Raw genomic sequence first — 25970 nt, 5'->3', positions numbered from 1 at the left:
TCACATAGAACTGATTTCAGATCAAAGTGGGACTTCTCTAAAAACAAAACACGAAATCACTACCAACTGACATTTATTTAAAGCGCTTCCTCTGTGCCAAACACTCCATTCAGGAGTTTCTGTGGGTTACCTCAGTCAATCCACATTTTACAGATGGGGAAATCTGAGGCTTAGAGAAGTGAAGCCCCGTGCTCAAGGTCACAGTTCCAAAGCAAGGGAGATGATGAGATTTGTACAGGCAGCCCGATGTCAGAGCCTGAGCTCTCAGCCATGTCTCTGTACTTCTCCATCCCCTTTACCACTTAGGTGACATACCGGTTCTTCTTCTGGCCATACCCTGGAGGAGAACATGACAATCCCAGATTCTTGTCAGAATCTTTCCCCTACTCCAGGCTGCAGGGCCACTTGGTAGTTAAGACTGCATTCTCATGTGAAACATTCAGCACTTCAGTAACCAAAAGCCTACCAGTGAAGACCACAGTGGACTCTCATCCCAGATTTTGATCTTTGGCAAGCAATCACAGCACACTGGAACGGCAGAACTGCAGTAAAGGTCTTACCAGATGTTTAAATCCCTTCTGTAACATTTCAACAAACAGTTGTTTGGACTCTATTTGAACAATTTTCATGACCTGTAATATCCCACTGTGCAATGTGGCCTCTCTATTTTTAGAGAGCCCTAGTTAATAAAAAGTTCTTACTCGCAGAGAGTTAAAATCTATTACTCTGGAAATTCCCTGGAGGCAGTGGTTAGGACTCCGTGCTTCCACTGAAGGGGCGTGGTTTCGATCCCTGGTCCGGGAACTAGGATCCTGCAAGCTGCTGGGTGGAGCCAAAAAAAAATCTATTACTCTATAAGTTCCATCTGAAGATTTTTGATCTTTCTCTCTTAATCAACACAGACAGCTTTGCAAATGCTTGAAGGCAGCTGTCATATCACTTTTCCCTGGTATTGTGGTGAGGAGTTCACGTACTTTTGAAGGTAGCAACAGTCTCAAATATGGCAGAATGGATGAGCAGAGCTCAGATTTGTTATTGGGGAAGACATATGTAGAGGAAGGCTTCTTTGCAGTTAGGAGCACAGGTTTTATACTCAGATTAAATTCAGTCATTTCCTACTTGTGACCATTGACTAGTTCTGTGACCTTGAGAAAGTTGTTAAACCCAGTGGGGATGTTAGTACCTACCAGACCAGTGGTGTTGTGAGGATTCAATCAGCTAAGGCTTGTAGGTGCTTGCCATGGCCACAGAGTAGACGTTCTGGAAATGAGATTAGTAAAGTGTATTGATGAAAGACACGAATTTTATTTTACACATAAAGTTATGAAAATGTCTCTTTATGGCAGTAATTCTCACCTAAAGATCATCCCATCCCATCCCAAAAGATTAATTTTAGGCTTATATAACAGACTACTTAGTCTCCTGAACAGACAACATTAGTCTACTGAAAAGCTGAGATACTTAGCATTTGAAACCCAAAGACCTAAATCAAGATCTGATTCTGCCCCTTATTCTGTGATCTTGAGTACATTGAGCCTTTGTTTCCTAACTTATAAAATGCACCAGCATAGCTAAAATGCCCACCATGAAATACGATGGAGCAATTAGAGGCAGCAGATTAGAACACAGAGCAATGTGAAAGGATCTGAAAACACAGTTCCGAGTGAAAAAGAAAAAGGTGATCAGCAGGATGAGAAGTATAACAAGGCCATTTATGTAAACTCAAAACAACCATACATGGTGAATAACACCCATGCTAACTACAGAAATCCAATGTATTGCAGTGCTACTCTATGAGGGGAAGAGAATGCAAGCTACTTGGGAGGTTAAAAAAATCATCAAAAATAAAGACAAGGAGAAAAGGGAACCCTCTTGCACTGTTGGTGGGAATGTAAATTGATACAGCCACTATGGAGAACAGTATGGAGGCTCCTTAAAAAACTAAAAATAGAGCTACCATATGACCCAGCAATCCCACTACTGGGCATATACCCTGAGAAAACCATAATTCAAAAAGAGTCATGTACCACAATGTTCATTGCAGCTCTATTAACAATAGCCAGGACACGGAAGCAACCTAAGTGTCCATCAACAGATGAATGGATAAAGAAGATGTGGCACATATATACAATGGAATATTACTCAGCCATAAAAAGAAACAAAATTGAGTTATTTGTAGTGAGGTGGATGGACCTAGAGTCTGTCATACAGAGTGAAGTAGGTCAGAAAGAGAAAAACAAATACTGTATGGTAACACATATATATGGAATCTAAAAAAAAAAAAAAAGGTCATGAAGAACCTAGGGGCAAGACGGGAATAAAGACACAGACCTACTAGAGAATGGATTTGAGGATATGGGGAGGGGGAAGGGTAAGCTGGGACAAAGTGAGAGAGTGACATGGACATATATACACTACCAAACGTAAAATAGATATCTAGTGGGAAGCAGCCGCATAGCACAGGGAGATCAGCTCGGTGCTTTGTGACCACCTAGAGGGGTGGGATAGGGAGGGTGGGAGGGAGACGCAAGAGGGAGGAGATATGGGGATATAGGTATACATATATCTGATTCACTTTGTTATAAAGCAGAAACTAACACACCATTGTAAAGCAATTATACTCCAATAAAGATGTTAAAAATAAATAAATAAATAAAGACAAGAAGGGTCTCAAGAAATTTATAAGTAAATAGATTAATTAATTAATTAATTAATAACATGGGGAAAATGATGCTTCCCTACCTTCCTCAAAAGGTTATTCTGAGGATCTGATGAGATTATGCCTAGGAACGCAAAAGTTAATTTACCATGGTTAATATACAATTTCCATTATCGTCTCTGTACTGGACAAACGAACAGAGGTAGCAATTCCGCATGGATCTTCAGCAGGAAGTCACGAACAGGGCAGAGCCCCGTGAGGTGGTGAGATGACATCAGGGCTCCTTATGAAGGAGGGGCAGGCTCTCCCTCACTTCTGGAGACACCACTTGATGGCACAGCCAGAGGCAGCAGCAGCCTCTTCCCATGGATCCACTGCACGTGGCCCCCTCGGGCCCTCGGAAGAAGAGACCCAGGCAGGTGGGTGCCTCGATGGCCTCCCCTTCTTATGACATCAAGTTTCGAGATTTGGTCCTCTTCATTTTGGAGAAGAAAATGGGAACCACCCGCAGAACCTTCCTCATGGAGCTGGCTCGAAGGAAAGGATTCAGGGTTGAAAATGAGCTCAGGTAAGACATCACGGATTTCAGTTTGTGAATAAGCAGGGCTTCTTTGGAACCCAAGGAACCCGTGTTTTCCTCCACCTACAGAAGAGGTGACGCTCCCACTGGGAGAACAGGTATGAAATTAAAGAACAAATTTGAGGCAATTAGTTAAGGGAAATAAGATGAGTGGGGATTTGATGCAATTATATTGAAACCAGTTGGCACCAAAAGATAAGGTAATTTTTTTTTTTTTTTTTTTTGGCCTTTCACTATTATGAGATGAGGTATCTAGGGATGATCAACAGAAACCTAGTTGGGAAGTTCAATGATGAAACCATTCGGGTTTGTTCTTGACCAAATCAAACTAAAGCACCACTGAGTTCAATCAAAAACTGTCAGCTGCTTGGAAGCAAAAAGAGTGGTTTGATTGCTTGGCCCTTGAGCTGTACATCTGACTGTGCTGAGGTGGGTAGTGTCTGTGATGGGCTCGGATGAGCTACTAGCTGGCTCACCATAGGCACCTAAATGTGGCTTTGATCATGCTTTTCTAAACAGCAGTCTGAGTGGGATTTGTAGAGAGAGGGATGCTGGTGAAAGATTCAGGGGCAGCTCTGTCCAGGGGTGATGGACACCACGCTGAGAGTGATGAGCTCAGAGCCCAGAAGAGAAGGCAGTTGAAGCAAGCGTGTGGGGCACCTCAACTGGTTCACTCACAAACCCGCTCACATCCCAGCATCGGCCTTCCTCTTTTTCTAACAGTTACGTAAACTTTTCACTGGTCTCAAACAAAACAAAATCCAGACACAAATGGTATTAGAACCTTGGCATAAATAGTTCCAAACAGAATTGCCAGAGGGCTTGTAATGAATAAAGAATGATAATTAATGCAATTGGCTGGCTTTGATTGTCCAAGGAATAGGTTGACCACATTTTTTTTTTCAGGAAAATCTATAAGAATTCTGTGTGAAAATACATTTTTACTTTGAAGATAGTCTTTGATGTTAAAAAATAAAACTGACAAGCATTTCCTGATGAAGTGTCAGTTTCAAATTGCTAGAGAAACATATGTCAAAAGTCAATAATCAGATATGATAATTTTCACAATACCCATAATTCATATGAAGAGTCAATCTCATAGAAACATTTTATTTATTTATTTTTTACTGAAGTGCCCCATTCAGAAATTCCTGAGTTTCCCATGGTCTCCCTCACCCGATTTCTCTTTACATGGTCTCCTTCCCCCAACTCCTGCCTCTTTTTTCCTTTTTAACCCCTATCTCATGTGGGATGTTAAGCTCAAAATCTCATTGAAACATCCCTTCCACAAAATCATAGATGTCATCCAATTGTTGAGTCTGCCTTATTTAACAGACTTACATAAATTATTGGAATCAGGAGGGGGAAAGATGACATAGGTAAGTGGCTAAAAACCGAAATTGAAAAAAAGGAAACTGAAAAAGTAGAAATAAGAAGCCTTAGCAAATATGGAACTTCTTTTTGTGGTAAAGAAATTTGGCAAGGGCCAGACAGGAAGGTGAGAGCCAGATGGTCAAGGGATCACTTACATAGAAAGCTCTCTGTTGAAATGTCCACACTTCCAGCAAGAGCTGGCTAGTTTAGTTACAGGCACAGCTACGAATATGCACACGGTGGCTGAGGCAGGTACTAGGAGAGACGCTGGGCGGCAAGCTTCTTCTTTTGACAAAAGAGCCCAACAGGCAGCTTTGCTGCCAGGGACCGAGCCCAGCTGCTCAGGCGACAGAGGAAACTGGCGCACGGTGAGCCAACTGCTGCTGTGATATGACGGTGGCAAAGTTCCCAGGCTGGCTGCTCAGAAGACACATTAAATACAAATGTGTTCTATGGCACAAAAATAAACCACAAGAAGTAGAAGTCCTAGCTCTCAAGCGGAATTTCCATACATAGTTATATAGACTTTAACTGGAAAAGACAATGGAAATTATTGTAGGGGAAAATCTCTAGATAAGAAATCTAGAGACCTCAAATTCTGGCTCTGACCCTTCCCAGCCATGTGATGTGGGGCAAGACCTCCCTCTTCTCTCTGACCTTAGTTTCCTGATAAATGGTCTAGTTCATCTGATGTGATACCACATGTGATGATGGATGTCAATGTACTTGGATAAATTAAAACAGTTATACAAATGTAAAGTGTGGTTGTTTTCTTGTTACTTAGCTGAATCCATTGACCTTTACAGTAAAACCCTAAGGAGAGGGCTCTCTCTCCACACTCTGAACTAGATCAAATGACATAAATAAATAGAACAAAGAAAGGAAGGAAACCCATCCAATCAGCTATTTTGTAGGGAAAGGGGTAGTAGGGAGAGATTAGGTAGTAGGCGGAGGAGGTCGTAGGGAGACATTATGGCTGCTTTTATGCTCTGTGTTTTCCAAATGTTTTTACAATAAACATATATTTTTAAAATGAAAATAAAGGAAGTTGTTTTTTAAAAGAAAGGATACTTCTCAATAAGAACAGCTAGATCTCTCCTTTTGATATATAGGATTCAGAGAAAGAGGAGCTAAAAAAAAAATGCTCTGAAAATAGACAGTAATCTCCATAGTTTCTAACACATTCTTTGGCTGCCAGGAGGATTAAATTTGAGGGAAAATCTGATTCCTACTTTACCTGGACCTGAACACACAGCTTAGAAATGGTGTGCCTGAATGCATAGAACTATCTGGAACTATTTAAATTTCTAGCATATGTGCACTGTATCTTTATATTTGGATTGGACTTCATTAATATTTATGTTATATTGCAAAAGACATGCTATTCCATGTGCCATAGGAAGCTGGTTCTTAAAATATAAATCAGGAGAGGTGTCAAGTTCTTTGAGGCATTTGTGCACATTCATTAAAAAGGTTTCTGAATTTTATTCCATGGCCAACATCCTAAATTTTAGAGCAGCTTCATAATATTCGAGCTACTCTAGCTGGGACAAGCTAGAGAAGGATCAGAATCTAGTGTTTGTCACGTTCTTCTTTTATCCTTGATTCCAGTACCTTGAGCTATTTTAAAACTTTATCTGCATCAACCCTCCTATATGAACATATTAGCTAAGCCTACCATCTATGTCTTGACCTAAATCATTGATGTTGAAGAAGAAAGACCTGGGTAGGAAGGGTGGATCTCCATGGTTACATCGCCCAGCAGATTAACAGTTGCTGAGTTCCACTGTTCAAGCTGTAGAAACCCATCAGAGGATACTTTTGCCCTTCCTGGACCTGCATAATTTGTCTACAAGGGTACCTTTGGAAGGCATTGTTTTTACTGAAAGCAAGATATACCATCATGGCATCATATATAAAGGGTTCTGTTAGTACCCACTCTGCACAATATTTGTCAGGTTCTGGAGACAAAAAATAGTAGAAGACTTGAACCCTGCAAGCAAAGAGTTTAAAATCAGACAGGGGAGTCAGGAACTGTACCTTTGTTGTCACCTAGCATGAAAAGATAGCATAATGTATTTTCCAAGTATGTACTCGTCTTCCTCTTTTTTTAAAAATTAGCATTTTCCTACCCAACACTTCGAGCCTTCTTGTGTCATTTTGGTTTCCATCCATTCACTATGTAACTTTTGAAATGTGGCTTCTGCCTCACTCAGTATCCCAAAACTATTGTCTTCAAAGAATTTCCTGGTAGTCAAATCCATGGTTTTTCACCTGAATGTTGATAAAGACTCTTTCCTTGACTAAACTCTAGCGTGGCTTCTAGCAGCTTAAGGCCATGTCCCTAGGATTGTACCCCTGGCCCCACCTTAAAATGCCTGCCTGAGAAAGCTCAAGGTTACCAGAAGAATTTACTATTTGTTCCAACCAAAACCTGGCAATAAACAGATAGACCCCTGAACCCCCTCTTAGAGCAGTTGCTTTAGAAACCTTGCCATTATAAACCCTTTCTCTGCCCCTTTGAGATGTAAATCTTCCAGCCACCCAGAACTGTCTTCTCAAGGACCTGAGAGCAAACATCCAAGGAGATAATTCTCACCCCCAGTCTCTGCGGGAAGATAAAGGCCTAACTTCAGTGGGCCCCTTGCTCTAACTTGCACCACTGCCTCCTGTCACAAAGATTCCAGACGTTTTCTCGTCTGAATAAGCAGCAATTAGCAAATCCAGGTGGCCAAGTCACAAGGACCAATCCCCTTAATGCCTCTCTGTGCCTTTCCCACACTCCAGCCTTTACAAGGTCTCCTAACTTCTGTTCCCTCGAAGTTGAGTTCCATTCATGCTGGACCCTCTTCCCTATTGCAATAGTTATTACTGAATAAAATCTATTCTTACTGCTTTCAGTAGTGTCCAGCTCTGTTTATCTTTGCAATGTCTGATCACTTCAAATTTGTGGTATCTCAAATAAAAATATTAAAAGTCTTTGTTTGCAAAATAAACTGAACACCAGATGAAAGAGCTGTTACCTGCTCTAGAAAATACGATGTTGAACTGGTCCATCTCTAGGCCTCTTCTAGGTCCAATGTCCAAACACATCTTCACTGGTTTCTCTTTATGGTTTTTTCTCACTCTTTCTCCCCCAACCTTGAATGGCTCCTCCCTGCACCTCTCTGCATCTAAGACCTAAACTCCTGGAAGCCTTCCTAGAGGAAGAAACTTCCTCCGTGGACACAGGTGTGATCCATGGCCTAGGGTTGGCCCCCGGCTCTTCCACTTGGGTTTGCTCCTGATCTCATCCAGTTACCCCTCCCTGACTTCACAAGGGCAAGGGCGTCATCTGGGCCATTGTGTAGACCTCATCTTCATACCCTTGACAATTTTCTTACACAGAGTAGGCTTCAGGAAATATTTGCTCAAAGAATGATTTATCTGGTGAATATGAAACCAACCAAAAGAACTTATGATTACCAAGAGTAATTTTTGTCACTAAATTTTTTTTTTCTACAAGGCACCTGTATTACCTTTGTAATCAGCAAAGTAATGAAGACTTTATTTTTCTGAGTTCAAGAGCATGCAATGTAAAAATCAGTCCTGCTCTGGTCCAAATTACTTTCTATTTCAAAATTTGTGGACTTTAAATTAATGAAAATGTTCATAGTCTCATTTACTGTGGGTCAAAAAATCAAGGCAAGACCCTCTCAGTCTTAAGTATATCAAGGGCTGGAAACAGAAACTTGGCTTTACTGGTGCTAGTAAGAGTGTGTGATAAAACCAAATAAAACTACCTTGATTTTTTGGTGTCAGGGATTTTGAAACAGATCAGTTGCTAGGGAAATTGGCAAGAGGATTTTTTTAAACTGTGAATGTCTCTGCTCAACTATAAATAACTATTTAAAGTTATTGTTTACAAACTAAGTCCTATGTCAGATGGAAAGAATTAAGAAATTAACAGATAAAAACTACTATACATAAAATAAGTAAGCAACAAGGATTTACTGTATAGCACAGGGAATTATATTCAACATTTTGTAATAACCTATAATAGAATATAATCTGAAAAAATAACTGAATCACTGCTGTACACCTGAAACTAACACAATACTGTAAATCAGCTATACTTTAATTAAAAAAAAAAAAAAAAAAAAGAATGCCCTCTCCAGGGAAAGAAAAGAGTTTTAAAGACAAAGAAAAAAGGAGGTGGCCATCCATGAGGACTGCAGGAATGAGCTTGGGGTGTCAGTCTGGCTCCTGGCAAAGAAGGATGGCTGCCTCTTTCCTCATGGAGAGTTTTTCTAATTGTATCAAGAGGCAGGACCAACTGGGGAAAGAAAGACAGAAAGATCAGGGATACTGGTATCTGAGAAAAAAAATCGGAACTGAGATTTGTGAGTTAACCTTTCAGTTTAGAGCTTTCTGGACATCTGAGGGCCACATTCATGATTCTTATAATATCTTTTACCATATGTATTATTATATATCTAATGTGTTTCTTTTAATTGCCCCTGAATGGAATCATTGTAATTTAGCCCTATCTTAAGGAATAATAATCATAAAAACCATGGGTCTGATATACATAATTTAAACATATAGATTTAATAAACATATAAACTTTTGAAATGTTCAGTTATGTACTCCCTGAAATTATCTTATGTGCCTGCAGAGAAATGAGTACCATGTGGGGAAACATTGCTGTAATTAAGCCCCAAGTCCAGCATGGGGATCAGATCCAAGCTGGGGCAGGTAAAGAGCGATCTTTCTCTATAGCACCGTTTCACAAGGTGGAGTTCTTGGGCTGTGAGGTGGTTTTGAAATATGGTGGCCCCCATGGAGTGCCAGGGACTATTTTCCCTTTCCTTGCATTGGGGGGCGGTGCTGGTGTACCAGATAGGGTACAGCAGAAGTGACACTATGTGGCTTTGGGGGCTAGCTCATAAAAGGCCCTGAGGCTTCTGCTGTTCCTTGGACCCCAGAGCCTCAGGTAAGAAGTTTGAGTTCCCCCTGAGAGAGGCCACTTAAAGGTGCTCAGGTGGATCGATGCTGCTGAGCCCAGCCTCCCAGCCACCCTCACCAAGGTGCCAGACACGCAGGCTGTGTGGGACATCAGTACCTCCATCAGCTGTATATGGAACAGAAGGATGGCCCAGCTGAGCTGCCTAAATTCCTGACCCACAAAATTGCGAGACGTAACAAAACTGTTCCTTTTCAAAGCCATTACATTTTGGGATTGTTGGTTGTGCACCAACTAGATAACTAGAACTGACTGATTATATCAGAATCACCAAGGGAGCTTGTGAAAATCCATATTTTTTGGCTCTAGGTGAGATTTACTGAATCTGAATCTCTGGTAGTAAGGCTCAGGCATCTGAATTTTAGTCCACCTTCCTGTGTGTCTCTAGTAGACACTAGAATTTTAGAAACTTTCCCTTAGAGCTATAGATGAATCAATTCATTCTACTAGTGGGCTCTCTATTGACCATTACTATAAATCTGGCCATGAGCTGGGCGCCAGGCATGATTATAACCATGCAGATTATAACACTGTCCCTGCCCTTAGGGATGCCAAGGATCAAGTCAAGCACATTTCAGTTCAGCACCAGTTGAGGAAGAGGACCCTGCATGGTTTTCCCCGTGGGAAGCTGAAGGACAAATCCTAGTTCAGGATTCCTGTAATTGGTTCACAGCCTCCCAGACCTAGTCCAAGGCACTATTAATTGGTCATGGCTAAGAAACTAGATGCACTTAAAGAATGGAATCCACTGATATTTCAGGAAAAGCCATCTCAGCACTGCCTTGGGGTCTTTAGAAGAGATTGAAGATGGCTGCCTGAGGCTCGCTGCCACCTTTTATCATAAGAAGAAAGCCCAGGTCTTTGGGGCCAAGGCAGAGACTACCTCAGCCCCAATCCCAGGTTGATTTGCCCTTGAAAATGACATTCCTTTAAGTAGAAAAGTGGTGAAAGATGGTTCATGACAGAAAATGGGAAAATATAGAAAAATGCTTAAAACAAACAAAACCTCGCACAGGGGTCTAACCACAGTCTAGCAGAACGTTAAGAGATTGCTCGAGTCATGAACACCTGGGTTTGAAACTTGGCTTCATGTAACCTCTGCAGGCTTGGTTTTCTCATTTGAAATTTTATTGCCCACCTCATAAGACTCTTGGGCGGATTATAAGAATATATCCGTGTGTGTGTGTGAGTGTGTGTGTGTGCGCGTGTGTGTGCGTGCGCATGTGCGTAGTTATTGTTATTCTTGCTGATTGTCTGGAATGTTTCTCTCTAGTCTTTTTCTTTCGTATATACCAGTATTTAATTGTTTGTTGATTGTTTTACAGCACCCTTCCCCAACATCCCCAGGCATTCTGAATGTCTCTGTTAGAGGCAGGGCTGAGTCCAGAGATACCCTAGGTGAGAGATGGTGTGGAGGAGCAGGGGGTGGTAAGTGTGGATGGTGAGGGACCTGAATTTGGAAGGGGAGCCCCGGGGGTTCCTCCTGAGCACATCTATCTCCCTCCGAAGTTTAGGCAAAACCCAGAGCTCAGGGAGCCTGACAGCCCCTCTGTGACTTCTCCATCCTGGTGTGTAGCCATAGCAACTGTTCTTTCAGACTTTCTGGGACAGTCCTCATTGTAGCCCATATTATACTGGACATAAAACATCAAAACATGAATCCTATGTGGCAGCAGCAGGGAGAGAGTGTCTAACAGTGTTATGTAGGAAGTGTTAGTCCATCTCTATTTCTGTGCTTCGGAGAGAATCTTCTTCGTGATGATGATGATGATGGAGGTGGTGGTGGTGATGATGATACTCATCCTGATGGTGTTCCTTTTGAGAAAAGGAATAGCTCTCGCCAGAGCCATGAAATTAAGCACAAAGTCACAGAGGGGCAGCTCAGTGTGGTCTAGCACACAGGTTTTATTTTATTTTATTTTTTTGGTCGTGCCACACAGGATCTTAGTTCCCCTACCAAGGATCGAACCAGCACCCCATGCAGTGGAAGCATGGAGTCTTAACCATTGGACCACCAGGGAAGTCCCCCAGTACACAGATTCTAGATTAAAACAGACCTCAGATCAAATTTCAGCTCCACCAATTATTAGCTGGGTGAATTTTTAATGTCTCTCAAAAGCTCTCTTTTCTTATTTTTAGATGGGGATAATCATACCTATCTCATAGTGTTATTGACAATTAAATGAGGTAGTGTATGAAATGTGCCTACCATGATTCTGGCACATGGTAATATTCAAATATTATTAGTCTTTTCAATACTGGAGTCTCCATGGCAGAGAGAAAACCACTGTATCAGCAAATGGCTGCCACAACACAGCAGTAAGACATTGGTAGCAGAACATACCAGAGGGGGTGACCTTTCTTGGTAATACTATCTGCTAAGGGCTCAGAACAGAAAGTGAACAAATGCTTTATTGTGGTGGTCTGGAACCGAACTTGCAAGATCTCTAAGATATGACTGTACCGTGATGATGTCAAAGTTCCTAATGCTGACTTTCAAGCTCTTACTTAGTGGGAACGAGTGACAAACAGTACTGAACTCTGAATAGCACAATGTGAATGTTTGTTTGATTTTTTGTTTTTGTATGTGCTTTATTGTTGTTGTTGTTGTTTTGTTTTGTTTGCTAGTTGCTTAATGAGCAGGGGTTGGAAGTCTATATCAGAGTCTTCCTTCATATGATGTATAGCCTATATTCACAAATACGCTTATATGAATTCAGTAAGAGACAAATGTGGTCCTCATCCAATAGGGTGAGCTCAGATATCTCCACTGGGGGATGGTGGTACAAGAGTGGATGATGAAGGGTCTAAATTTGGACGCTGAGCCCCAGAGCTCCTCCTCAGCACACCCTGCTCCCTCTGAGGTTTAGACAAAACCCTATTTATAATAATAAGAATAAATATTACAATAAATAATGTAATAGTAAAATTTCCCTTCAAAGGGCAGAAATATAGAAGGAATAATACTTACTATGTAGCCCTGTTAAGTCTTTCGTTGTTCAAGTCTTGACATAAACAATCTTTCAAGAAGTTTACCATAAATAATCTTTGGAATTATATGGATCTGGAATAGGGAAGCAGCTAGCCGTCTTCCCTCATCCCCTATAAAAGGTTGTTTTACCCTGACTTATTTCTGCCTGGGCCTGCTGCACATCCTGCCATCCAGATGGTCTCAGCTCTGATCTCCAACCATCCTTCCAATGCAGCATGCCTGAAATAAACTTCAATTCCACTCCCCCACCCCTTCCCCCAAAGAGATGCAACTTCCTAAATCCCTGTTTCTACCAAAAGTGATAATACTTGAGTGTGATAGATATGCTGGAAGTCATATTTGAGTCTATTCTCCACACCATCTTTTATAGGCGATGCCAGCTGTCCATCATATGTCTTCTTTGCCTTCCTTTCTAGAGCTATAGGAACCAGAGTGGGGTTAAAGTCATCTTATATCTGGTCCAGTGATTTTTCTTCCTAAGTAGCTCCCCACCTTGCCCCAACCCATGACTCGCCCTTCCAAATCATTGTGTGTAACAGATTCGTCTTTTAAAACAACACGACAACGCTCTCCATGTCCGGCTCACAAAAGCCTTCAGTGGTTCCATAATCCCACAAAACAAGATCCAACTTCTTCAGCCAGGCTTCCAAGACCCCCTGTAATGCGGTACTCAGCCGCATCTACAACTACTTCCCAACATGAATTCTTCGCTCCAGTACAGGCCATTCTCCTTCCTTTCCTCTGAACCTTTTCTTCCAGGAGGACCAAAAGTTCTGCCTACCAGGTGCCTTATCCCTCCCATCCACCCAGACAGGGCACAAATCCTGCTTTTCCACAAAGCCATCCACCTCTCCCAGCCCACACCAAATTCTTTTCCCTCTCTGTGTACCATTTGCAGATCCTGCCCATGTCTTGTGTCTTATCATAACATACTGTTAACATAAGATACTGATGCCCAGAGACTTCCCTTTTCTTCTTCGGTACCCATCACCACCGCAAGAAACCTAGGGCTGTGCATATAACAGTGAACCAAAAAATACCCAGTGAATCCAAGAGTCAGTCAAGAAAAGGAGAAGGAGAAAGAAGAAGTCAAGCAAGAGAAGTGGGAAAAAGAAGAGAAAATCTATTTTTTTCTCTTAGATACCTAAGTATGCTATTTTTCTCTTGTTATTTCCCGGATTCATAGACTATTTGAACTGAAGGAGCCTTAAAAATTATTAGTTCCGATGATATAATGCTGACTGTGAAGACTTCTTAAAAACTAGAAATAACATACTTGACCCAGAAAAGACAGTCAAAAAGGATAAATATCATTTACCAGCTGTGTGACCTTCAGGATGTCCTTAACCTCTCTGTTCTTCAGTTTCCTCATTTTTGAAGTGTGACTAGTATGACATTTACTTGAGGAGCTATGTGAGTATTAAATGAGATAATGTATGTAAAGTACTTGGACAGTGCTGAAAAACATTGTAAGTGCTCAGTACTTACTAGGGAAAAGATACAGGGTCATACGTCACAGGGTTGTGCTTTGAAAAACATGTAAAACAATATTTCTCAAAGGCTGGTCACCTGCTATTCATGGGTTGTGAGATCAATTTAGTGGGATGTTATAAGCATATCGACATCTACATCTGTCTCTATTTGGGGTGATGATATAAAATGTGTTTCTAACTGTGGGTCACAAATAAGCTTGAAAGGCGCTGGGTTAAAGCCCTCTACAAATAAAAAGGAAGTGGCACACCAAAGCCACAGGCAGAGTGCAAGGTGCTAATTTAAGAACGATTTTATCCTCCATCCTCTCTGGACCTTGGTTTTCCATTGACACCACAATCTTACTAACGTTTTCTTAATTTTTCTTGCATCTGATATGTAACGTAGACCGCTGTTGTTACACTTATTTAAGTAGAATTCCCTTGCATGGAGGCCTAGGTTCTCCATGCCTATGGTCAGGTCTACTGTGCGTCTTTCTCCGTCAGATGGAATGCTCTGAAACACCTCAGGGAAAGAGGAGAGCTTCTCATTTCAAAAGTCCCTTCAGCTGGTAACTTTGTCTTGCATTCTGCAGTGATTCTGTCACCCACATTGTGGCAGAAAACAACTCTGGTTCAGAGGTTCTTGACTGGCTTCAGGTACAGAACGTAAGAGCCAGCTCACAGCTAGAACTCCTCGACGTCTCCTGGCTGATAGAAAGTATGGGAGCAGGAAAACCGGTGGAGATTACAGGAAAACACCAGCTTGTTGTAAGTGTCACGAACGTGGTTTTCATTGCCTTTCGCTTATGATTAAGAACACGGGCTGTAGAATCAACAGACCTGAGTTAAACCCCAGGTTCTCTGCTTACTCCCTGTGTGACCTTGGCCAAGTCACTTAGCTTTTCTGAGCTTCAGTTTCTTCCTCTGCATTGTGAGAACAATAGTGCCTGCCTATCTTGTAAGATGGTTATGAGGATTAGAATAACACACATGTAAAGTGCTTAAGACAGAGCCTGATTTATATATGCACTTAATAAATGGTAGCTATTTTTACAAACAAGTCTATACACAAATATTTCAAAATATTGAAGTCTTGATGTCTAGCAGTCAGAAAAGTAGAAGGTTCTTATTTTTTTTCTTACTGTGATCATTCATAAAGAAAAAAATAAAGTTAAGCTCTTAATTCCACACCCATCACCAACGGACCATAACTACATAAGTTCACAGAAAAGAAAAATGATATTTAATTGGTAGTTTTTTTTCATGTTATTTTTTCAGGTTGCAAAAATAATACGTGTTAATTATAGCAAATTCAAATATTAGAGATGCATATAACATAAAATTTGAGCCTCCTATAATTTTATTCTCTTTCCAGAGACAATTGCCATCAAACTGCTTTTTTCTTCATACACATCTATTATTATTACCACTATTAATTGTCATTTTATTTATTTTTTTTTTTAAGAGTTACTTTTTTTTTTTTTTTTTTTTAAAGGATTTTCTTATTTATTTATTTATTTATTTATTTATTTTTGGCTGTGTTGGGTCTTCGGTTCGTGCGAGGGCTTTCTCCAGTTGCGGCAAGCGGGGGCCACTCTTCATCGCGGTGCGGGGACCGCTCTTCATCGCGGTGCGCGGGCCTTTCTCTATCGCGGCCCCTCCCGTTGCGGGGCACAGGCTCCAGACGCGCAGGCTCAGCAATTGTGGCTCACGGGCCCAGCTGCTCCGCGGCATGTGGGATCCTCCCAGACCAGGGCTCGAACCCGTGTCCCCTGCATTAGCAGGCAGATTCTCAACCACTGCGCCACCAGGGAAGCCCAATTGTCATTTTAAATGGATGCTTATGCATTTGTTTAGGTGAGAACAGACTATTCAGCTACTCCCAACCCAGGCTTCCAGAAGACTCCACCACTTGCTGTAAAAAAGATCTCTCAGTACGCGTGTCAGAGAAGAACCACTTTAAACAATTGGAACCACATATTCACGGTAATGGAGATTTACAACAACACCTAGAGCAAATGCAGGGCTTTCTGCTTCTTTCCATGAATCTCCAAATTAAGTTATGAATATTCCTGAAAATCTAGGAATGTTTTTCACACTCTTACCCACTCCCCTAACCTGATCTCTGGTTCCTGTTTCTGTCAAGAATGGTTCTCCTTTTGTCATGGAAATAGACAAATATATTCAGAACACATTCTTTAGAGACAGTAGGTTACTATTTATCGGGAGTTGTCATTAACAGACGCAACAGTTATCAAAGGCAAATATTCTGAAAAAAAAAATATGTACTGTAATTAGTCCACTACACAGTAAGAGCAAATTACATAGAAATAGCAATTGTGCATAAACAGCTTTTGCTGGGAAGCCAGAGGATTGAGAGTCAGCAGACCTGGATTCAGCCTCTCTGATATTAACTAGCTGGGGCAAGTCAATTCCTCTCTCTGAGCCTCAGTTTCCTCATCTGCTCAAAAAGGAATTAGCTAGATCAATCTCTAAATTCAGCCCTGAAGTTCAATAATTATGTTTCAAATGACCCGAACAAGCCGATAACTGCTTGTCCTCCAGCCTAGAGTCAGTAGTCAGATAGATAAAACTTTCATTAGTATATCAAATACAAACTTCTCCTTTCTAGTCTTCTAGCCCCACGTGTGCAAGGAGCACCAGGAAACTGTAGCTACTGGGCACACTGAGCATCATGCCACACAGCTGCAGCTGCTTCCTCCTCTGCCAGAAATGCAAACGTGCCCTACCTTAAATAACCCCCTACCTTAAATAACCCTGCTTGTGGGTTTGTGCCACTTATGATTATACCCATTCATTCAACAAGCCTATGCTAAGTGCTGACTATATTTCACGTATGAGATAAGAGATGGGGCTTCCCAGTGATCAAGACAGAATCCTGGTCACAGGCTGGTAGGAAAGTCAGCCAAGAGGGAAGGATCATGCCAAGTAACAACTAGGAAGATGCAGTGAGCACAATATCATTTTATAGCTATATCACTCCTGAATATCTAATGGCAGAGAACTCAAAGTTTCCTTACAAAGCACTCTGTGGCCTGTCTTTTCAACTCAATTCCGCTCATCCACCAAGGGAGGGGTGCAAAAGTACAGGACACCCAATCCTGATCTTTGAGGAAATAGTCACGAGGTGTTCTAATACTTAACAGAGAGCAAGAGGTGTTTGCAAGTGACTGCTGGCTCGGGGGGTAGGGGCTAGGAAACAGACTGTGTTTTGCTCATCTGGTTTTATTCTTCAGGATGCCTTTGAGGTATTGGCTGAAAATTATGAGTTTAAAGAAAATGAAATCTCTTGTCTGGAATTTATGAGAGCAGCTTCTGTACTTAAATCTCTGCCTTTCACAATCATCAGTATGAAGGACACAGAAGGAATTCCCTGCCTGGGGGACAAAGTGAAGTATGTCATAGAGGTAAGGGTGAAAGGTGATTTGTCCCAACTCCTGATATGTAGGGAGGGAAGGAGGGAGAGAGAGAGATGCAGTTAATGGATTTTCCTGTTAACTATATAGATGTGGTATTCATGACTTATTTTCCTTTTTCTCTAATATATATTATATAGATATATATATTATATAACATATATATTACATAGATAGATAGATACACATATACACATGTGTAATTCACACTCCAATATTTTCTCTCCTGGAGCTATGTGGGGTCAGCTAGTGGGAAAATAACTCTCCCATATTATTAATCACAGTGAAAGACTCTAGTGACCTAAAAGCTCAATGGGAGAGGATGCTATGACTTCGAACACAGGCTGTGTGAAGAACCTCACTTCCACTCAGGGGACATTGCCCTCCAGAATGGTGGTGGGCGTGATGGCCAGTGGAGCTGATTCTGCATCTCTACCTGTATAGTCTAAGAAGAGAGCCAGGGATGGGTAGTTATTTATTTAATGATGTTTAAGGATTCCCTGGCAAGGCAAATCGGTCATCCAAGAGTAAATTTCAATATAGTCAAGCTCAAGGTACATTATTCAAGGGAAATAATCCCAACTCTATTTAGAGGATGTTGGGTGGCTCTGAGCTAAACATCATAAGGGCTTGAACCCGGATTAGCTTTTCAGTGGGTCCAAAATTAACCGGCTCAGATGAAAAGTCCTCTTGTTTCAGCTAGTTTATATTCATTGAAAAGAAAACTATCTCAAATATTTAGACACACCTTTGTCAGTGAATCTTTTGGTTTGGTGTTCTGTAGATTTGGACCCTAATCATTCTGTACCTTCCTCCTTGAGGATTGTAAAGTGGTCCTTGGAAATATAATAACCTGAGATTTTTCAAGCAGGAAATGTCTTGTTTTCTCCAGATCAGCTAAGGAAATATCCTGTATACAACACATGTATTTCATGAAAAATTAAGCTACTAGATCTGGGGATTTGAAAACCTTAGACTGCAGTTAACATCACTAATGTAATATATTTTTCAACTGTTCGTGCAGGAAATTATTGAAGATGGAGAAAGTTCTGAAGTTAAAGCTGTGTTAAACGATGAACGATATCAGTCCTTCAAAGTACGTGATTTTTATATGTATTCATCAAAAATGGTTTTTCAGTTAATTCTATTACTTATTCTAAGTGGTTGTGTTAGTCAGCTTGGGATACCATCACAAAATGTTGCAGACTGAGTGATTTAAACAACAAATATTTATTTTCTCACAGTTAGAGCCTGGAAATCTGAGATTGGGGTGCCAGCATGGTTGGGCTCTGGTTAGGGCTCTCTTCCTGGTTTGCAGACGGCCTCCTTCTCAATGTGCCCTCACATGACACACAGAGAGAGAGCAAACTCTCTGGTGTCTCTTCTTATAAAGGCACTAATCCCATCATGAGGACCCACCTCATGACCTCATCTAAACCTAATTACCTCCCAAAAGCCCCATCTCCAGATACCATCACACTGGAGGTTAGGATTTCAACATATGAATTTGGGAGGAAGGGGCACAATTCAGTCCATAGCAGTGGTCTAGGAAGCAGATGCCTAAATAAATATGGGTGCTCGGGCTTATTGCCATGCTATGGTGAGATACAAATGACCTTACCTCCCAAGAGTCTGTCACTCCTGGGTACACTAAGACTGTGAGACAAAACAAACCTGTTCTTTAAGAAACCTGCTCCTCACTGAATCCTTGTCTACTTTGAAGCAGGGTTTGTTACCACCCAATGTTCCCTACCTTGGAGTTGTAGGGGCCAGAGACTTCCACCTACCAATCCTTTGGGTTCAGAAGTGATGCTCAGGCTAAACTGTGGTCGAGGGCAGAAGGCCAGGCTCAGAGGGCAGACAGACTGGGTTGAGTCTGGGCTCTGACACTTACCAGTTGTGTGATGGTGGAGAATTTATGCAAGCTACACGTGCATCCCTCTTTAAATTGTGAGGGTGAATATGCATGAGTGTGTGTAAGGCACTCTTGGCAAAGGGTTGGGTACAGATACCTGTTGTCACACATTGACAGTGCAGGCAATCCTTATTGGATATCTGGAAGCCCTCGGCAGTGCCAGAAGCTGGCTCCGCACTTCTGCTTCATTTAGTAATAACATATGTCAGGAAGGGACCCTGCTGAAATAGAAATGCCTCTGAAAAATTACCATTGCCCACCTGCTTGTCATATTCAGGAGAAACTAGGTCAGAGATTTGTTCACACCTTTTCTTAATCACTTGACCTTGAAAAGTATCATTTCATTGACATAATGATTGTTTTAGAAACTAAAGGCATGCCTTTCTCTTTGTTTCAGCTCTTTACTTCTGTATTTGGAGTGGGATTGAAGACGTCTGAGAAATGGTTCAGGATGGGGTTCAGATCTCTGAGTAAAATAAGGTCGGACAAAACCTTGAAATTCACAAGAATGCAGAAAGCAGGTGAATCGTCTCTCCTAAAAAAATCTCATGTTGTTGCCATGGGCTGGTCAGGTTGTGGTAGGAATCTGTCTGCTGTACTTCATACGTCAACTCCAGTCTTGGTGAGCTGGTCTCTTGTTTGGCCTCTTTTCATGCTATGGCTAAAAGCCCAAGCTTTTGGAATCAGACAGACCTGGATCCAAATCCTGGCTCTGGCACTCTCCAGTCGTGTGATCTTGAGAAAGTTAGTTAAAATCTTTGAGCCTTCGTTACCTCATCTATAAAAGGGAGGTAACATCGGTATGTAAGTGGGGAATAGATCAGATCTTGCAGGCAAAGCGCTTAGCCTGGCACAGAGCAAATATACCCTGCATGAAGGCTGTTGTCATTCCTTTATCCTGCTGTCAAACCTGGTTGCACCATTGATCTAGTTCTTACTGAACTGACCCTACCAGATATTTGGGTCCTGGCTGAGTAAGAGGTATGGGTGAGGAATCCAAGACAGAAAGTTGACATGGAGGGTTGGAAGTAAAGAATATTTGAACGAACTAGAGCTGTTGCTTGGTACAAATATGGATCTGCTTTAGAAACTGTAAGACACCAGGACATAGAAGGGAAATGGTGGAAATCTAGACAGGGGTTTACCTACCCAACCAGGACTCCTTAACCCAGGAGAGTGTAGAGACAGACATCTGAAAGCCTGGCAGGGCCTCACGGAGGTTGAAGGTGGCTTGGTCACTTCTATTTATGGAGGGTCCTGGTATATTTTTTTCAATCAAGAAATGTCAAAAAACAGGGTCAAAAATTGTATGATTTAAATGTTTATTTTTAATATGCAATAGAAATACAATATAACTGGGATTTGAAAGGAAGTCACAGCCACAGTTCTGAGCACTATAGCTTCTGAGTTACAAAGAATGAGGACGTCATCAACATTTTTAATCATATGAAAGTAAGGGAATCTTCTACAAGAGGAGACCAGAAAGAAAAGAAAAAAGAAAACAGCTAAAAAAAAAAAAAAAAAAAAAAAAAAGAAAACAGCTATCTTCTGTTTAAGTGATGAAAAGAAACAAACAAGAGGAGAGGAAGAAATCAATTCTTGGTGGTTCACATCAATGCTACCATAGAATTCCCCAACTTCATAAAGTTGCTAGCCTCCAAAAAATTGCTAATAAGCTTTAAAAGATGCCACATAGGAACTAAAAGGGCCTAAGGAAAAAAAAGACCCATATTCATATTCTGGGCTTCTGAAAGTGCACACTTAATAAGCGTGATGTACACCAGCTCTAGAGATGCCATAGAAATATATACATAAGTATTAAAATATACGTAAGTATTAAACATGGCTCAGAATGAGAGTAAGGGCTGTCAACACTTAGAGAGAAAGTGGGAGGCAAAGCCGTGTTTCCCTTAGATGAAAACCTTTATCAACTGACACCGAATGCTCTTGGGATCCAAGTAGCTCCCAAGTCCCCAGCTTTGTAAACTGGATTTTTCTCTTCCTATTTGGGCTCTTCCAGACAGATGAATGAAGCAGCTATTACTCTCTCAATCCATCAGTGATGGCCATCCGACTATTTAATGCTTTTGTTTTATGTAGAACTCGAGGAATGCCTTCCTATCATACTTATAACTGAAAAACCCAGGCTTTATGTATCCCTTGTGGCAGCGCTACAATGAATGGACTTGTCAATGGGAATAGTTTAACATTTTGCCAAGGGTAAGCTAACTGAACACGTTGAATGTACGATCCAGGGGTGAAACCCTGTTTCAGTTTTACTTATAATCATACTGGGTTTTAATTCCCTGAGGCTTGAGGATTCACATGCCACATTGGTTTCTGAAATATAACAGCACACATATAACACTGTACAGGGTAATAAGTTTCTTGTAATAAGTTCACCTCCCTACCATACCCAAAAGGAAAGCCAATTAAGTTGCTTTCATGGGTGTCAACAAATTATTAAACTATCTCCATGTTAGTTCCTGATACCTGCATATGTCCTTAAAGAAATTGTTGCTAATCATGACTTTTGGTTTAGGTACATCCTGAATAAGCACAGGAGTTTTATGGTTACCAAATGAGTTGTACTGTAAATATCAGCCATGATGAAATTTTTGTATCAAAAAAAGAGCCAAATGGAGCACTGTTGTTCATTTTTTTTCACATTTATACATTATTTGTTTAATTTTATTAAATTGATTTTTTTAAATATGGTAAGAACACAACATGAGATCTACCCTCTTAGCAATTTTTCTTCCATTGGTATCATAATTTATTTACCCATTTCCTGTTGATGGACATTAGAATTATTTCCAGTTTTTGGCTATGAACATTCTTGTACCTGTGGATATATGTCCTCATTTCTCTTGTGCATACACCTAGGAGTGAAATTGCTGGGTCAGAGGCTGAATAGCTATTGATTTAGCTCTATCAGACACCCCACCAGCACTGTGTCAGATACATAAAATGCAAATATCTTCTCCCAGTTGGTAGCGTGTTTCTTCATTGCTTGATAATGTCCTTCGATGAATATACGTTCTTATATTCAATGAAATCCAAATTATCAATCTTTTCACTATAGTTAGTGCCCCTGCAACTGTGCTCTGTTTCAGAGATATTTGCTTACCCTCAGGACCATAAAGATATTTTCCTGTTTTCCTTCAGAACCCTGATTCTTTTTAACTTTTGCGTTGAAGTCTATGATCCACATCACATTTACTAATGAATTTTTGAGTGTGCAATAGAGTACTGTTAATGGAGTACTGTGTGGCAGGCACAACGATGCACAGCACATCTCTGCTGAAACTTTGTACCCGTTGCACAGCAACCCCCTGAAAGCATTGCTTTTTAAATCAAATGCTCCACACACAAAAATGGCCATATTGCAATAAAAATGTGGCTTTATTTTATGTATTTTATTATTTTTTAGCATCTTTATTGGAGTATAATTGCTTTACAATGGTGTGTTACTTTCTGCTTTATAACAAAGTGAATCAGCTATACATAAACATATATCCTCATATGCCCTCCCTCTTGCGTCTCCCTCCCACCCTCCCTATCCCACCCCTCTAGGTGGTCACAAAGCACCGAGCTGATCTCCCTGTGCTTGTGGCTTTATTTTAAAAAAAGAGAGAGAGAGTTTTAGGATTGATATAAAAAACAATAGTGTTCCACAAGCTGTGTGGTTTGGTATTGGGCACAGTTTATAGATGTATTAGTGTGTGAACATTATCTTCTCTTGGTCCTGCCAATATGATTCTGCAACTGTCCTTATTTAGAGATAACATGGGAAGTTTGAATTTGAGAATTTTGTGACCGTGATGTTCTAACCAAATGGCCGTCCTGCCTCCTCCCTCCCGTGATCCTGGAGGTGAAAAGGACCAACATGGTGGCTCCACATCTTTCCAGAGAGCAGTGATGGGTGAACCTGCTAGGAGGTAGACTTAAGCTCATGAAAATAAAGAACTTTTGACGCTCCCCCTCATTTTGCTTTTGGTGAGAACAAGTAGGATCTACTTTCTTAGCAAATTTCAAGTATACCACAGAGTATTGTTAACTATAGTCACCATGCTGTACGTTAGATTTCCAGAACTTATTCATCCCGTGTATCTGAAACTTTGTGCCCTTTGACAAACATCTCTCCACTGCCCCAACCTTCCAGCCCCTAGTAACTGCTATTCTACTCTCTGCTTCTAAGAGACATTTTTTAGATTCCACATATAAGTGACATCATGCAATACCTGTCTTTCTGTGTCTGATTTATCTCACTTAGCATAATGACCCCAGTTCATTCACATTGTTGTGAATGACAAGATTGCCTTCTTTTTTTAAGGCTGAATAATATTGCATTGTATGCTAATTAGCTCGATTGTGGTAACCATTTCACAATGTGTACATATATCAAAACCTCGTGTTGTACACCTTAAATTTATACAATTTTTGTCAATTATACCTCAATAAAGCTGAGGGAAAAAAGAGAAAGAACTGCCCTCGAAAGACCTTACAATTAGGAAATGGGCAGCTTCTGGAGGTATCAAAGCCTCCCATTATTAGAAAGATTCAGGCAGAGTTGGAATGCCTCCCTCTTGTGGACCCTAGGGAAGAGAGCAGTGCCTTGTATGGAAGGATAACTAGATGGCCCTCAGGCTCTATGGATCTCTCCTGCACCCTGCTCCCCTCCCCTCCTCCGCTTCATCCAAATTCTTGGAGATAAAGCTCCCATCTCCTTTACTCCTCTGCTCCATGCCTCCCTCTGTGGGTCTGTGGGGTTAACCAAGTCATTAGAATAACTCCTCGTCATGACCACTCTGTCTGAGCTTTCGTTTATTCGTGATGGTCAGACAAAGAAGCAATAAGCCAGACCACCAGAGACATTTTCCAACTCTCCTCAGATGCAAATCTACCCTCTTCCTATTCTTTTTTTTTTTTTTAATAAATTTACTTATTTATTTATTTTTGGATGCATTGGGTCTTCGTTGCTGCACGCAGGCTTTTCTCTAGTTGTGGCGAGCAGGGGCTACTCTTCGTTGCGGTGCGTGGGCTTCTCATTGCGGTGGCTTCTCTTGTTGCGGAGCACGGGCTCTAGGCGCGCGGGCTTCAGTAGTTGTGGCTTGCGGGCTCTAGAGCACAGGCTCAGTAGTTGTGGCGCTCGGACTTAGTTGCTCCGCAGCATGTGGGATCTTCCCGGACCAGGGCTTAAACCCGTGTCCCCTGCATTGGCAGGCGGATTCTCAACTACTGCGCCAACAGGGAAGGCCCCCACCTTCCTATTCTTGACTTCAATTCTTTAATTCATCTATAACCATGCAACCCCAAATCTTCCCACCCCAAATCTTAATGCATTATCTTTTTAAAATAATAGGGCACAGCTTATTGATCAGGAGGGCTGGTTCTTCAATAGGAAGTCAGATTTGAACAGCTTGGTTCTAGGATGTGAAATATTGCCTCTTCCTTAGGAAATTGTAAGTCTCTCAGTCAGAAAGCAAAGAGCCATTGTTAACACGAAAAATTCGCAACCAAGAGAATGCAGATCACTTGGTCTCTGTGGAACAGTTTGGCGTTGATGTCTGTGGTCACGTTAGCTCTATGTGGGGACGAATCCCCCCTCACTGAGGGCTGGTCATTTCACACAAGACATGTCCCTTTCTCCATTGACCTGTCCAATGGCCTCTCAGGATTCCTCTATTATGAAGACCTTGTCAGCCGTGTGACCAGGGCCGAAGCAGAGGCAGTCAGTGTGCTGGTTCAAGAGGCCGTCTGGGCATTTATGCCTGATGCCTTCGTCACCATGACGGGAGGATTCCGGAGGTAAATAATGATGACAGCTGCTTTTACCTCCCCTGCTCTAACACCTTCAGTGGCTCCCCATGCTCAGGAGTTTGGGCACAAGAGGCCTTCGGGGGTCTGGCGCCAGCTTCTCTCTGCAGCCTCATCTCCTGCACCTCATGTTTCACTCCAGCGACCCCAAGTGGCTTGTCATTCTCAGCACACACAGAGCACTTTCTCGCCTCTGTGACTTTGCTCCGTCCCACCTTTCTGCTTGGGCTTGTTTTCCTCAACTCATCAGCTGGCTCACTTCTCCTCATCCTTTAAGCTTCAATGCAGATGCCACCTCCCCCAGAAAGCCTTCCTTGACTCCCTCCTCCCCATGCTGGGTGAGGCACCCCTCCTCAGTTCTCCCTGGACAGCTGTCAAGTAATTTGTTTGTATTGTTTGTATGCGTGTTTCCCCACTAAGGTTTGGGAGCTTAATGCTCAGTGAGAGCCAGTGCGTGGTGCCTGGCACACAGTAGGCACTCGAGAAATACTGGTTGTGTCAATGAGTGAATAAATAAACTCTTCACAGAGATGTGTGCAATTTTTGGATATTGAAGCCCCGTTTCAGAAAGAGACTCCTTCCCTCCCTCTCCATGTCTCCCCGTGGTCCTCTTACATGGTGGCTGTTGGCTGTGGAGGTGACGGAGAAAGTGGGAAGACAAGATCAAATCCAAGAAAATGTCCTTAGTCTATGTCATAATTCCAAGAACCCTATCT

General features: G+C 41.6%; 1 protein-coding gene across 1 annotated transcript in view; it reads left to right on the top strand.

The window, feature by feature from the left end:
• Positions 1-3006: 3006 nt before the first annotated feature.
• The window catches only part of DNTT (DNA nucleotidylexotransferase), a 36313-nt gene continuing 13349 nt past the window's right edge, over positions 3007-25970 (top strand). The window contains exons 1-7 of the mRNA XM_007187440.2: positions 3007-3227; positions 14676-14850; positions 15940-16068; positions 17340-17510; positions 18544-18615; positions 19832-19955; positions 25113-25245. Coding sequence (XP_007187502.1) covers positions 3025-3227; positions 14676-14850; positions 15940-16068; positions 17340-17510; positions 18544-18615; positions 19832-19955; positions 25113-25245 — 1007 coding nt within the window. The 5' untranslated portion in view covers positions 3007-3024. The remainder of the gene's footprint in view (positions 3228-14675; positions 14851-15939; positions 16069-17339; positions 17511-18543; positions 18616-19831; positions 19956-25112; positions 25246-25970) is intronic.

Source organism: Balaenoptera acutorostrata, chromosome 16, assembly GCF_949987535.1.
Source record: "Balaenoptera acutorostrata chromosome 16, mBalAcu1.1, whole genome shotgun sequence".
NCBI classification, from domain to species: domain Eukaryota; kingdom Metazoa; phylum Chordata; class Mammalia; order Artiodactyla; family Balaenopteridae; genus Balaenoptera; species Balaenoptera acutorostrata.
This window is presented reverse-complemented; position numbering and strand designations above follow the sequence as displayed.